The 15,388-nt window shown below is 48.1% G+C and overlaps 1 protein-coding gene across 8 annotated transcripts in view; it reads left to right on the top strand.

Moving 5' to 3' along the window:
* Positions 1 to 15,388, top strand: part of OBSL1 (obscurin like cytoskeletal adaptor 1) — a 178,404-nt gene that overhangs the window by 50,522 nt on the left and 112,494 nt on the right. For 6 of the 8 annotated variants that reach the window (XR_014002243.1, XR_014002244.1, XR_014002245.1 and 3 more), the window contains 9 exons: positions 293 to 559; positions 1,319 to 1,585; positions 3,073 to 3,185; positions 3,452 to 3,605; positions 5,799 to 5,960; positions 12,343 to 12,447; positions 13,114 to 13,380; positions 13,596 to 13,865; positions 14,366 to 14,486. Coding sequence is in view for 2 of the 8 variants with exons in the window: in XM_081171356.1 (XP_081027482.1) it covers positions 293 to 559; positions 1,319 to 1,585; positions 3,073 to 3,185; positions 3,452 to 3,605; positions 5,799 to 5,960; positions 12,343 to 12,447; positions 13,114 to 13,380; positions 13,596 to 13,865; positions 14,366 to 14,373 (1,613 nt within the window). In the remaining 6 variants the exon portion in view is untranslated. Of the gene's footprint in view, positions 1 to 292; positions 560 to 1,318; positions 1,586 to 3,072; positions 3,186 to 3,451; positions 3,606 to 5,798; positions 5,961 to 12,342; positions 12,448 to 13,113; positions 13,395 to 13,595; positions 13,866 to 14,365; positions 14,583 to 15,388 lie in introns of those variants that run through there. The other 2 variants (XM_081171356.1, XM_081171357.1) reach the window with 2 other exon arrangements.

Genomic DNA, 15,388 nt, shown 5'->3' on the forward strand with positions numbered 1-15,388 from the left:
ATTTTGCCTGCTGCTGCACAATTGATTTTTTTTAAAAAAAATCCCCTGTAGCTCTACAGGTCCTTGCACTTTCAAGAAGCGAAAGCTGAGATTCTCAGGGTGCTGGATTCTGTAGCCAGTACCAAATTCTGTTCCAACCAGCATGCCAAACGCACCTGAACCTTGATGGTTATAATTTGGCGCTTACAGATTCATGGTTCTCTCCTGATAGAGAGGCAGGGGGCATGGCCTGGTAACATGCCGGGATAGGATATGAAACTGTAGTTGACCAATCTTTGACTTCTTCCTGCAGAGGCTCAGGTGATATTTGTGCAGACCCTGCGTGACTTGATGGCTGAGGAAGGGCAAGACGTCTGCTTGGAAGTGGAGCTGAGCTTGGAGAGCGCAGAAGTGCAATGGATGAAGCAAGGCATCCTTCTGCAGCAGAACACCAAATACTCCATGGAGGCGTGTGGGTCTCAGCGGACCCTTACCATACACAACATTGAGCTTGCAGATCGAGGCACCTACCGCTGTGAGAGCCTGCATGACCGCACCCAAGCCAGGCTGAGTGTGGAACGTAGGTGCCAACCTCTGACTTCTTCCCCATCCTTTTTGGTCTCTCTGATCTTGGCTGTAGGTTATCTGTGGCTGCCACAATTTTAACTGGTGTAGCCAGATAGAATCATAATTCACTGCTGCTGAAGGAGTTACATTGGTTGCCTATTCGTTTCTGAGCCCAATACAAGGAGCTTACCTTTAATGTCCTAAATGGCTTTGGACCCAAATATCTGAAGGAGCATCCGTCCCCTACCAACCTGCCATACCTTAAGATCTTCAGAGGAGGCTCCTCTGCATGTACCTCTGTTGGAGGAGGTTTCTTTTGTGTCACAGACACAAAACTCTACATACCTGAAAACAGGCATTTTCAGCTCTTGCCCCTGTTCTGTGAAATGTCCTTAGCTTTGCCATATGTGAAGCAGCAACCATCAGTTGCTTAGGATGACTTGTAAGGACTTGCCTTTTGGCCCAGGCAAACTCTTAAGATTGGAGCCCACCTTGTGTATGAATCTCCTGAATCTGTTTTATATGTTTTTTAATAAAATACCGTTTTGTTGATTTTAGGCTGTAGTTGTTTTAATGGATTTTTGTTATATTGTATGTAGTGTGCACCATATTTTTTTTAAATTAAGCAGTTTAGAAATGCATTTGAATTAATGCAATAAATCAATAACATTCCTAGCCAGCTGCCATTATTCTTGGGGAGCAGGCTGCTTTCTTGACAAAACCAAAATGGAACTTGTACTAATATTTTAACCTTCTTTCCCCACTACTTCAGCCCGGAGGGTGACGGTGAGGAAGCCTCTGTTGGATGTGGAGACTTTTGAAAAGGAGACTGTGACGTTTGAGCTGGAGCTGTCCCACGCCAACGTGGCCGGGGTCTGGACACGCGATGGCATCCGTGTGAAGCCAGGCTCCACCTGCCGAGTGAGCGCCACGGGCTTTGTGCACAGCCTGACACTGCTGGGGCTCACGCTGGACGACTCAGGGACCGTGGCCTTCACCGCTGATACCGTGCGAAGTAGTGCCCGCCTTACTGTCCAAGGTACTGCGCAAAGGGCAGAATTGTCTTGTGCTAGATGAGCCCCACCTAATAGATTCAGCAGGGATGGGCAGTCAAGGGGAAGCAGTGGGAAGGAGATGTGAATGGGGATAGTGCCTGGAATGGCCCTGAGGTGAGGAAAGCCCTGTGCATGCCCCTCCCTCCCTCCCTCCCTCCCTTCCTTCCTTCCTTCCTTCCTTCCTTCCTTCCCATGTGCAGCTGTCTGGGTTTGGAACTGCAGTAATGATGCTTCCTGCTGCCCAGTTGGGCCCCTGGGTCTGGGCTCTTGCAGAAACAAAATGCATCCAATGCCACTATCCTCAGCACCAACACAGAAGTGCCAACTCACATAGAATGCACTCTTCTGCAAGCAGCAAATGCAGTCTTTGGGCTGCAGCTCCCCCCACCCCCGGGGCACATCCACTGTGTTTTAGGAGATGCGCATCTCTCCCTTTCACATGCATTGACCACAACAAGCACTAGTTCAGGGATGGGGCATCATTTCCATTCAGCCATGTGCATTCTGTGCTGTGTAGCCTTCTTGGGGTGGTGGTCACATGCCAGTGGTGGGTGGAGCCAGGGGAAAAGATGGGCAGAGCAGTTAATGCTAATTGTGCCTCTGCATAATGGGCCAGTTTCTGTACATACTCACGCACCCCTTTCTATCCTCCATCCAGGCAAGCAAAAGGTATTATCAGAGTTCTCAAGGGCACATTCCAGCCAAGCAAGAACATTCAAGGAAGGTGCCAAGCAGGGCCTGTGAGAGATGTGGCGGGGTGGGTGGGTGGGTGGCCGGAAGAGAGTCTCAAGGGCCTGAGATTCCCAATCCCTGCACTAGTCCTATAAGACACTCAGCCTGTCACTGCTTTGAGCTGCTTTACACTCAATACAGCACTTGCAGTTACACTAAACTTCTCAGTTGATACTTACGGAATTTGCTGGCACAATATGTGGTGATCACTACTGGCTTAGATAGCATTAAAATGGCAAGCTCACCTGGGGTGAGGCTATCAGTGGCTTCTAGTCTTGATGGCTGTGTACTGCCTCCAGTATCGGAGGCACCTTGCCTCTGAATATCAGTTGCTGGGAATGGCAGCAGGAGAGGATGGTTGCCCTCATGTCCTGCTTGTGGGCTTCCCAGAGGCATCTGGTTGGTCAGTGTGGGAGGTGGGGTGCTGGCAAGATAAGCCTTTGCCATCTGATCCAGCAGGTCTCTTCTTATATGTTCCTATGGAGCAATGTCCAAAGCTCCTTATTTCTGCAGGGCTGTGTCAAGTGCGAAGCACCTAACCGTGGGGTCAGGTTGGGAGTGGTGAAGGCAAGAGGTAAGGAAGCTGGGCGAGTGTGTGCCTTCCACACTGAACTTGGGTAAGGGCTGCAGGGAGTGCCCTGCCTTGACTAAGCAGTTATGCTGTCTTGTTGATCTTTTCGGTCTCCAAGTCGATGCATCTTTGTGCCACCTGCACCCGCCTTTGTCTCTGTCCCTGCAGAGCCGCCAGTTACTATGCTGCGCTTTCCCCAGGATATGGGCATCCCTGAGACAGGCTCAGCCACCTTTGAGTGTGAGCTGTCCCGGCCCCTGGCTGAGGTGAAATGGTACAAGGTGAGGGTGCTATCTCTAGCGTTGCCCCCTCCTTTAACTCTCCTGGATCTCCCCGGAGCTCCCAAGAGCAGTGGTTTTCCTTCCAAAGAGTGTGGCTTGTGGCAGGGTGAGCCAGTGCTTCTGTGATGCCCGCTTCCACATCTCCCCACTGTGCCCTTAGCAAACCCGAGAGCAGCACCCAATCCCCTGCTCTCTGACATTCTCCTTCTCGCTGCCTTGCTCAGCTCTTAACCAGCCTCTCTTTTCTGTGTCCCTGGCTGCCCTAGGATGGGGAAGAGATCCAGACAGGGCAAAACTGCCGCATGTATTCAGTGGGACGCCGGCGCCTCCTACAGCTCAGCCACTGCGGCCTTGAAGACGCGGGCGAGTACACATGCGATGCTGGTGACTGCCGTGCCTCTGCCAAACTGAGGGTCTTTGGTATGAATGGCATATGGGATCAGAGGTCGAGAAAGAGGGTTGGGCTATACAAAGCTCCCTTTAACTCCACATTCTCTGGGTGGGGGGGGGGGTTGTCTGCTGTTCCCTTTTGCCATATGCTGTAGACCACCCCCCTGCAGCATCTTCCTGGCACTGCCTCTCTTGTGCCTTGGAGGTAGGCTTGGGATCGGCTACACCGTGGTGACTCAGAGTCTTGTTCTTGAAGCTTGTACAGCTTGTACAGGAAGCCGTGCTTAAGGATAAACATTCAGTGCTGGGTTTGAAAGGAAATCTTTCTAACTTATAATAGCATTTCAGCAATGGAAGAGCATGCCCAGGAGAGGAACCTTACTTCCTTAAAAGCCTTCAAGAAAACATTTGACAGCTTCGTGTCAAGGTTGCTTTAAAAGCATAGATATCCCTTTTTAGGACTGGGGACTGGGCTGGAAGAGGAATGACTCGTTGGGTGATGATGTCTCCCAGCTCTGCGGTAGAAAGCAAGCTGTGCAGGAAAGTCTGGAGGGGATTAGTGGGCAGGATGGGACTCTAGCTTCTCAAGTTTTAATCTGAGCAGGGCTCAGCTTTGAAAGCTGATTTAATGCCAGGATATCTCTTGACATTCAAGACGCCATAATAATGCTAGAGATGTCTCTGGGCAAGCACAGAGTGCTGTCCTTCGTCCCTGAGAAAGGACAGCCAGCTTTCTCATGCACAACTGGAATGAGGAAGTCAGACACCCCACCCCACCCCAATTCAGACAGTACAGTGGTACCTCAGGTTAAGTACTTAATTCGTTCCGGAGGTCCGTACTTAACCCGAAACTGTTCTTAACCTGAAGCACCACTTTAGCTAATGGGGGCCTCCTGCTGCTGCCCCACTGCCAGAGCCTAATTTCTGTTCTCATCCTGAAGCAAAGTTCTTAACCTGAAGCACTATTTCTGGGTTAGCGGAGTCTGAAACCTGAAGCGTATGTAACCTGAAGTGTATGTAACCTGAGGTACCACTGTATAATTTCCAGGCATACCTGACCCTTGACTGACCAGTTAAGTATTGCTGCTGCTGCCAGAAAAAGTAACAACTGAGCTTACATAGACTTAAATTGATTTTAAAAAACCATTTTCTCAAAGAACCCCAGGTACTGTAGTTCTATGATGGGAAAGGTGAATTTCAATCCACCTCACAAAACTACAGATCCCAGGATTCTTTGGAGGAAATAATGAACATTATGAACATTAAACTGATGTAAAACCAGTTTGTCTGGAGTGTAAATATCCCTCAGGAGACTAGGAAACCCTAGTAGTATCTTAAGCTCTTTAGGCACTTGTAAGCTCTTTGATCCAAGTAGAGGAAGACAGAGGAAATGAATACTAATGGTGAATTCTTTAAGTCAGAACATGAGGAACATCTGGCCCACATGCCAAATTAGGCCTGTCGGGGTCCTAATTGGGCTTGTGAGGCTGTTTTCCCCCAGCCATGGCTAGCTGCCTCACACTAGATATTAGATGATGGCAGGTAAAGATGCAGCTGCAAAAGAACAACCAGGAGCCTTAAAGCACATTTCTAATTATTCCTCTACAAGTGGGGCTTGCATATGGAACTTTTTAAAATTTGGTCCCACATGCAAGCCCTTACAGGATTTGTGCCACTTGGGAGTTTCCAAATCGGATTGGCTCAGTTGTTGCCAGGCAGGTCTCGCTGGGGAGTGCATTCCATAGTCAGGGAGCCACCACTGGAAAGACCCTTTCTCCTGCAGCCTTTCTCTGTGCTTTGACTGGAGGGGGCACTAAGAGGAGGGCCTCCAATGATGACCTAAGGGTCTGGGCAGGTATATCCAAGGGGAGATGTTCAAGAGGGCAAAATTCAGGAGGGCAAAATCCCTGATCAGAGGCTGCTGTTGAAGGCATTTGAGGGAAGCAAGATGCTGGACTAGGGAGGCACTTTGTCTAATCCAGCTCTTTTTTATAGTCTGAGAGAATGTATTTACTGATTCTCATAAAATCAGCCAATTCATGGAAAAGGAAGTTTGCTTGGATGAGATCAGTCATTCTGGGCCAGTAATAACCAGAAGGAGTCCCACGGTCAGGGGTGGAAACAGGTCAGATGCAGTGTTCTCTGTGGACCCCGTAAGCCCATATGACACCCAGTAGGAGGCGCTCCTCAGCCCCAACTTCATGGCTTTCTCCCCCTCTGTAGAACGCCAGGTTCAGATTGTGCGGGAGCTGGAGGATGTGCGTGTGCGAGAGAACGAGAATGCTGTCTTCATGTGTGAGGTGTCACTCGAGGAGGTGAAAGGCGAATGGTTCCGGGATGGGGAGAGAATCAAAGTCAGCAGCATTGTGAAAATACGGCAGGAAGGTAAGTGAACCCCTTCCATCTTGTGGTGGTGCTGGGATGTGATCCCCTCTAACTTTGGGTCAAGGCAAGCAAGAATTGCAGCTGCTCATGGACAACTGATGACAAGTCAAATTGTGAGACAATGGTTGCATTCAGACTTCATGATAAACCATAGTTTATTGTGATGGGGACAAGCCACTCTCTCCATTCCCTCCTCCTCAAGTGCAGCCTCAAGGAAGAGATTGAAAGTTTTTCCTTCCCATTTCAATTAACTAGTTTATTGCATCCCAACCCAAAACTGGCTAATTTTAACTATGGATTGCTTGAAACAGACTAGCTTCAGAACCCATAGTTTGAAATGGGCTTGTTTCAAAAACAAACCATAGTTAAAATTAATCATAATTTGTCACACGGGAGGAGGAGAGCTGTGGGGTGGGCTCATTCCCATCACAATATACCTGTGGTTTATTATGGCATCTGAGTCACCCTGGAAGGTGAGGATAGAAGCAAGCCTGATGGCTGATCCCATGTTCAGCTTTCTAGGAGAAGTACAGCTGCAATGCAAGTTGCAAGGGTAGATTCACACCATGGTTAAAGCACTCATGGTTGCTGCTGTGAAAAGTGACATCTGTATTCATCCTAAGTATAGGCCTCTCCTGCAGTGCCTGTCCAGAACACCGAAATGTGGTCCTTGGTCTTCGTGTGGAAGTCATGCTAGCCCAAATCCAGCACCAGGGACATAGTATCCCATCCTATTGTAATGCCTGAAGATGTGGCAGCCTTGCTAATAATAAAATAGCTTTGCTACAGAAGAATATCCTCTTCAGAAGAGAGGTGCGCTCCAGCACAGGAGAAAGGAGATGTGAGAGGAATCTGTGGAAAAGCTGCAGCTCTGTGGCAGAACAGACAGTTTGCATGCAAAAAGTCTCAGGTTCAATTCCAGGTACCTCCAGGTGGGGCCAGGAGAGAACCCTGCCTGAAGCCTTGGAGAGCTGCTGCCAGTCAGCGTAGCAACACTGAAGCAGATGCAGCAATAATGCAACTTTCTGTGTTCCTTCTGATAAATTTGTAGATGTGCATTTGCCACTAATGTAAAGTGCATTTCTGTTCCATTGATTTTAATGGCAGATTTAAGCACATGGGTAACTCTGTCTTTGGAATAAATGGGGCATGGAGCTGGAATTGCACTGTTTGTACAGAAATGCTGTTGGAGCAATTGGTGCCCCACTTTCAAAAGAACGCAGGATGCCTGGGGTGGGGGAGCCCGAGTCACTTGTCGCGGGCATTATCCAGTCACCTGTATTTGTCATTGCAACAGATCACTGGTGGGGAACCTCTAGCCCATGGGCCTAATTATGCCTACCACGTTTAGAGGTTGGCCCACAAGGCCATTTTGGGAAACCACACCTACCTTTCCCTGACCTGATGTCATGAAGACAGGAGTGGGAAACTTCAAGCTGTGGCTAAAAGGAAGAACTGGGAGAGCACTCAAAGCACGTTCTTCATTTGTCCTTTGGAGCCAAAAGTCAGCACTTTTTGAATTTGGTGCCTTTTTCTCTGTTACCCTGAGCGTTCTTTCTTTGCACCCACAGCTAGATTTCAAAAATCTTCCTTTGAATGTGGTTTGAAATCAAACCACATCAGCAAAGGAGGAGAGGAAGAACCAGGAATACTCTCACTTATTTCATTTAAAGCTTTATCACCCAATGTAGTGATTGATTGATTGATTGATTGATTGATCCCCGCCGTTACAGTGGCCCATGGTGGGTGGGGGATTCAGGATCTGGCCCGTTGGGCAGATCCAATTCTGCACCCCTGCAATAGATGGGGATGGGGAAAAGAATTTCTCCTGCAGCTTCTGAATCTTGTGGTTTAACAATTGGGAAATTGAAACAGACACTCCGCTTTCCAAAAGATGTTCAGCTCCCAGGCAACAGCCGTTTTTTTCTTATGCAAACAGACACACAAATGTCGAAAGGCCTGGGCTAAGCAATCCTGTACTGTCCTAGGCACCCCTGGCCAAGGAAGGCACATGCACTTACAGCAACTCCCACTGTGCCTTGGATGCACATGCACACATGCTTCTCGCCTCTAGGCATCTGTCCCCAGGTCTGTGCCGTGTGGAGCAGTTACAGCAACAGTGGGACACACACACACACACACCCCAGCCCAGCTTATGTACCCTCATCTGATGGGGTGTGTGAGAGCAGCCTGAGGCTTCTCCTACACAGAAGCTGCCACTGCTGTTCCCTCTTCAAGCCTCTCCTGGTTCTAGGAGGCAGCAGAGCAGGGGATAGTGGGGATTCAGCTGGCCCCTACCTTGCTTGAACAGACTCTTCCTCCAACATGTCCTGCATGCCCATCTCTATTCCTCTCCCCCCCCCCCTGTCCTGGGTCCTGCCTCATGGCCAGCCCAAATCTCATAAATCTCTGGTCTCCTCTCCTGGATTAATCCACACTCACCAGAGCCCTGCCAGTCCCTGACATAAACTTACCTCATGCCAAGCCTGTTGCTGTGCTGTTGGACCAGTCACTGAATCCTACATGCACTCTTCCTGAGAAGTGTAGGGGGAAATACTAAAAAAGGAAATAGAAACCAGTGGGAGAACAACAGGCATGTTGCCAGCATTGCTGGAAACACTAGCACAATATACCAGTCAGGGACTGTGCCAGCAATGACATCCACTGTTCATCTGGACACAAGGGAGCCAAAGGACTCATGGTGATCCAGGCATACCCCAGAGCATCCTTCAGCGGGCTCACTCTAAAGGGCAAAAGTTTGGGAACCAGAAGGGATTTTGAGCCCCAGCAAGGGGAAGGGAGCAACATACCCCCACTCAGCTTTAGCATGCCTTGTTCTAAAAGCAAATCTACTGTATATAACAACCAAGTAGTATATCCAGATTGCATCTGTATTTTACCTAATGCAGGCATACAACCACGTAAAAGAGTCTAACTAAATTAATACTATGACTCCTCACTACAGAACATGGCTAAAACGTCTGCTTCTATAAGACATATGAGCTGTCAGTATTCACTCCACAAGTACATATGGATGTATATTTGTATTAGGAAATATACTTTTGGATTACACTACTTGGGTCTCTTGTTTGTTGCATAGATTATTCCTGGGAGACGCTTATGGCCAGATTCAACTAAACAGCTGTGCCAGCAGGAGCCAAGCCAATGAGTCCCACTAGTGCCATGAGATTTCTTCTCCACCCCCTGCTGACCCCCACCCCAAATTGGCAGAGCAGGAGGCGGGGAAAGAAGCTTATTCTGTCTGGCAAGCAGCAATGCTTGCACTGACGGAACAATTGGATTAACGCAACATTGCGTTCCACCCATAGAATGCATATTTTTATCGGTTTAAAACAAAATATATCAGAGAGGGAGTTCCTGGCGCTCAAACCCAGACATCAGAGAACAGCTTCCTATGCATGATGCAGCAAATGGACACATCATGTAGCACTTGGAAAGTGAGATGTGGAGGGGTGCTGAATGTTGGGGTCACACTGGGCGCTGCTGAAATTAAAAGCCCAAAGCCACTGTTCTCTTTCTAGGCTGCACAGAATGGGGTGTGGGAAAGATCCTTTAGCAATAGGAAAAGAGCCCGCTGAGAGTAAAGGGTGGCCCAAGAAGACAGCAATAACTGGAGGACATCGTCTCAGGGTCTCCATGTGTTTGCTTGTGAGGAGTTAAGAGACTGGTGCCACTTGAGTGCCCAGGCAGTGATCATGCCTCAGCTGCTCATCACTGGAGGACAGAAAGAGAGCGTCCTGACTATAAGCAGACTCACTCCCTTCCCCTTTGGGGGTAGCAGTGGAACTCAGTGTACAGTGACAGCTTGTTCCGCTTCATGCATCTGTGCTGCTTTCTGAAAGCAGAGTCCTTAATTTGCCCCAGTTGGCAAGAAGGTTGTGGCCAGATACCAGAGCCTGAAATGAGTCCAGGAAATGTATTTGAAGTGCATCAGCAGAATGCGTTTCACTTTATAAAAGATGTAAGCATAAAGAATATTAAAGATAAATTAAAAGCACATAATATATTAATGAAGCTTTAGAAGGAAAGGATAATATAAAGAACAGTGTATACAATACAATAAAATACAATGATTACATGAAAAAAACAAAATAGGATATGAATATCTGAAGCCTCAAAGTGAAATAACTGTTCTATGTTGTGTTGGGATTAATAAAAATTTACCTTTTAAATTTAGCTCTACTTAGACAGAAGAAAAATATTAAAAAAATCTAATTGAACAACTATGGCAAACTAAAATTGTGGCATGTAGAACTTAAACCAACTCTACTCTGATTTGTCACCTAAAACTCCCACCAGACCAGTTCAAGCTAATGCTATGTTACCTAGTACTTATGGTCTAAATATTAAGAAAAGAGAAATGAAAGTATATCTACCTATCCAAGCAGGGCCTCAAAGGAACAAGTTACTGTGGGCTTAGGGGAGATTTGGAAGATGGAACCGATTGGTAGGATTCAGAAGAATCCAAGTGGAGCAGAAAGACTGAGAAACAAAATTGTGACATTTAACCCTCACCAGGAAACAAGCAAAAATTAAATAACAAAACTGTATATATAAAAACTGCTAAAATTTAAATCTGCTCAAGATTGCTTGTGAGCCAGAGATCCAAACCCAAAGGTCTAGTTTAGGGGAATATTATTATAATATTTCTTCAAAACCAAAGAAGGGACAGTTTCAAAGTAAGAAATCCTTTCTTCTCTCAAAGAGAAGGCGAAAAGGTAAACTGGGTTCCCAAGGCCCCAGAATAAGCAAAGGCATATTAGCAAACTGGTGCTAAGCTAAATATAAATTGAAATGAAATGAAGTATAATAAAATAGGATAAAGCAAAGAAGTGAGCTGTAGCACTAAGCACAATCTCTTTTTGATCCACCATCGACACCCCAAATGTTCTGCCTTTTGATTTATTGTTTGTTGTCACCTCACTTTTTCCTCACCAAAAAAAAAAAATCTCTTCTGTATTTGTAACTGGCAAGTCATGGGGCAGACATCTGCAGAAACAGTTTACCATTGTTTTATGGGACTGATGTATTCTCAAGCCTTATGTGCAGGGAGAATTGTGAAGGTCGTCTAGTGCTGCTAGCCAAATGGAGTAACAAATCTTCGTATCTTTTCTGTACTGGCGTACTGTCTTGACTAAGGCCTTGTCAGCATTTTTTCTCCCCACATTGCAGAGTCCAGGCAGCAAGAGGCATCTATGCCATCCATACAGACCTTCCTGTCTGCTTAATACTATGAGCCAGTTTCTTGACTGAAGTTTGCTTCCATTCCACTCCATAGCTCTCTGCAGGCAATCACCTTCCTCATGCATGCAGATTCCCTTCAGAATGAGCTACGTAACATGATCCACCAGGGGAAAAGTGCTCAGGAGTTAGTGTTTGCAATGGTTAGAGTGGATTGCCTGGCCTTTGCCAACAGAATGCTTACTTAAATGTGGGAGTGAGTACCTCCACCTGTGTGGAAGACACTGCTCCCTCCTCTTGGAGAAGGGTGTCAGAACCGGACAGTTCAGACATGACATGTGACAAAGGACATGGGTGGGGCAGAATTGAAGACCCCATCAGAGTGTTTCCTATCCCCAGAGTTCCTTCTGGGAAGCTCTAATTGTGAGGCTAGAAAAAGACAGACCTAGGCTATATATCCTATCATTTGAGCTGGTGGTGGTGGGACAGGCTGCAGGCTTACATTGTATCCTATGTACTGCCACACTAACATGGGTGAGGCAGGAGGTGTGTGGGGCTGGGCAGCTATTCCCCTCCCTTGTCACACGGAAGTCCATGGAAGGTGGTACTAACATGAAGTTGTGCAGCCAAGGGTGTTGGCCTGGCTGTGGTAGGAGTACAGTGCAACCTCGGTTTTCGAACATAATCTGTTCCGGAAGTCTGTTCAACTTCCAAAATGTTCAAAAACCAAGGATCAAAGGGCTGTCAGCAAGTTCAATGGGGAAAATTGAAAAATGCACCTTGGAAGTTCAAAAACGTAAGCATTCACTTTCAGGTTTTCAGCATTCAGCTTCCAAAACATTCGGCAGCCGAGACATTCAAAAACCAAAGGTTTGACTGTATAGGATTTGACGCAAGTATGCTCCTCTCAGCCCTTGACTCCATCAGCATATGGGAGGAAGAGTTTTGCCAGCATATGTGTCATGCCGATGGGCTTCCACCACTTTCTAAAGCCCATCAGCCTGCAGATCTTGAGTATAGGATCACACACATAGTTACCTCAATAAGCAGCACAGCTGATATGTGCAGCATCTGTAGTTCCAGTTACCACAATTGCAACACACACCTGTCCTCCCTGGGGCTGGCAGCAGAAACCCTCCTGCCCCCTTAAGAATGATGGCATTCCTCATGTCTTTGACAGGAACCCGGCACTTTCTGCTCCTGTGCTGTGTCCGTCCTGAGGATTCAGGCCAGGTCCGCTTTGTGGCAAAGGCAGCTGCTTCTGAAGCCCGCCTGGAAGTGGAGGGTAAGGGAGCTGCTTCACCATTGGCCCTCAGCTATCATGTGAGAATGGATTGCAATGATAGGCAAACATGGATTGATGTGATTGACCATTGCAGGAGAAGTGTGATGCCACCCAATGTATGTTATGGATTCACAGTGTTTTGATAAATGGAGGTCTCTGTTACTCTGGGTCACTGGCTGTACTATTATATAGAGAGATTTCCATTACACAAGGTTATGAGCATAATCTCAACCTGACCAACCATAAGATACTTTCTGCCACATCTTCTACATTTTTCAGCCTATATACTCTGCAACATAAATAGAATAAAGAACTCTAAATATAGGCAGGTGGGAAGAATGGGCTGGGATTAGCAGGTGTGGTAGGAAAGTGTGTGTGTGATATGGGGAGTCTGGGCAAGCAGGCCTGTATCTGGGAAGATCTATGAATGGATGCATGTATGAGTTGGTATCAACTTAAGGGAACACACAACTTGTGTTGATGAATGGTAGGATTGCATGTTAGGCAGGTTGCTGGGTATGTATCGTATCTAGCAAAGGACAAAGGTTGGTGCCTGTGTGGGGTTTGAGGCTCCATCCCTAGCCAGCTTGAGCCTCTTTGGAGTTGCTTTGATCCAACCATCTCTGGAGGGACTGGAACGTGTGCATGTGTCTGCTGCTTCCATAGCACTGCCCATCCGCATCGTGAAGCCGCTGAGGGACAAGACTGTGCTCGCACGGCACAAAGCCACGCTGGAATGCACAGTGTCTCAGTCTCGTGGCCGAGTGCGCTGGTTCCGTGGGGACACAGAGATCTTTGCTGGCAACAAGTACGAAATCTGCAACTTGGACTGCTACCGAACCCTCGTTATCCACAGCGTTGAGCCTGCAGATGAGGGCCTGTATACATGCGATGCACTGGACGACCGCTCCACGGCCCGTCTGCTGGTGGAAGGTTAGGGGGAACATGCAAGTACCATGAAGAACTACAGAGGGGTGGAGATGGGTGGGCCCAGAGGGGAGCTGGCAAACTATGCTGTGGATTTGGTATGAAGTTGTCTGCTAGCCAGGGTAGAGGGGATAATGATGAAAAGCAGGCAGTGCCACTGTAGGGGAACAGGCAGGCTGCTGTGTCACATGGGAAACTGGTGCTGTTCTCTGCCCCTGCAGCTGAAGGGATCCAGGTGGTGCGAGCATTGCGGAACGTAGATGTGGTGGCTCCTGCAGAGGCTCGGTTTGAGTGTGAAATCTCTGCTCCCCCGGCATGCAGCCCGCAGTGGAGTCTCAATGGAGAAGACTTGCAGCCCGGCTCACAAGTGCGCATAGAGAGCATGGGGCATGTCCACAGGCTGAGGCTCTGCCAGACAACCCCTGGCATGAGTGGGATGGTGAAAGTTACTATTGGCAATGCCCGTTCTAAAGCCCACCTCACAGTCCGAGGTACGTGTGCCTGGCAGCAGAGTGGGTGGGTAGCAGGGAAGGAATTGAAGAGGGTATGTGTGTTTGTGTGTTCCAGGACATAAAAATGCAAGCTGTTTTCTATCCTAAAATGGCGGAATGGTGAACCCTTGTCCTGTAGAAAAAACCATGGGAGAAAAAGACCAGTGCATGGTTTTGGGCGCTGCTGTAGACCTAGCTTGGTCATAACAAGACAGTGAGATGACACATTGGTGCTGGGTGACAAAATGAAGAAGGGAAAGCTGGGCTGTGTGCTTGGGTTCAACAAGAGACACTGTACGCCATGGGTAGCCAGTGTGGTGCCCCACAGTTGCTGTTGGGACTCCCATCAGATCACTGGCCCCGTTGGCTGGGACTGAGCACCTGGAGGGCCACAGGTCCCCTATCCCTGGTCTAAGCAGTATCACTGAAGGAAGGAGAGGTGGTTGAACGGTGCCTCTGCCTTGACAGCATTTCTCTCTAATGCCTTATTCTCTTCACAGAGCGCTAGCATCAGGGAGACCCTGCGAGCAAAAGAGCCACGTGTGAACATGGAAAGCCCTGGGGCTACCAGGGGAAGGTGGAGGCAGCATGTTTGACACTTGCATGGACAGCCTGAAGAATTGTACACACACAGAGAGAGAGAGAATTCCTCTTCCTATCTCCCTCTTCTGCATGACAAGGGAAGCAAGATCTGCTTTTATTAAATGCTCTTGATTCCTGGTTTGTTTATTATTGTTGTTATGCTGGTGCTCTTTGGTAGGTGAGGTGGCTCTTCTGGGCGGGATGTCTCATCAGTTGCCTGGACAAGCAGAAGGATAGTGAGGCACTGGAGCTGTGCCACCTGTGCCTCAGCCCACCCTTCAGCACGCTGCAGTGTAAGGCTTTTTAAACTGCAGGGACAGCTCCCCTGCAGTATTTAGAAAACACAGGCGAGTAGGTGGGTGTGTTGCTGTGACAGGCGACTGCTGTTTCCTCCTTCTCTCAATGCCCCATTGCAGAAGAGAGGCTGAGGCAATACCCGGCTTCGCGAAAGAGGTGGGAAGAGCCCCATGCTAGGGCGCATACACTGGGCAGCATAGATAGGTGTGTGCATATGTATTTCTAAGCCCCACCCCTCTGGGAAAACCTGAAATCCGAGAAGAGGAAGGAAGGGCCATGGGCTGTGAAGAGAGCCCACAGATGGGGGTGGATAGAAGGGATTGTCTGGGGTGTAACTAAAACTATGGTTTAACGTTTGCCTCCCTGCTCTGGAGCAACTTTCCCCAATAGAATGCTGTCCATGTTTTGGATGACAACTCTCATCAGTCCCAGCCAGCACAACACAGGGAAAGGGCCTAGGATCTATGTGCAGATGGGCTCAGGTTCAAGCTTTAGCATCCACAAGTAGGATTGGGAGAACTTCCTGCCTGAAACACTGGAGAGCTGCTGCTAATTGGTGCAGACAGTACTGAGCTAGATGGACCAATTTTCTGCAAGTGGGATCTTTATGTTCCTCTGGTCTCTTTCCTCCAAGCATGGTTCTG

Source organism: Podarcis bocagei (assembly GCF_964188305.1).
Source record: "Podarcis bocagei genome assembly, chromosome: 1".
NCBI lineage: Eukaryota > Metazoa > Chordata > Lepidosauria > Squamata > Lacertidae > Podarcis > Podarcis bocagei.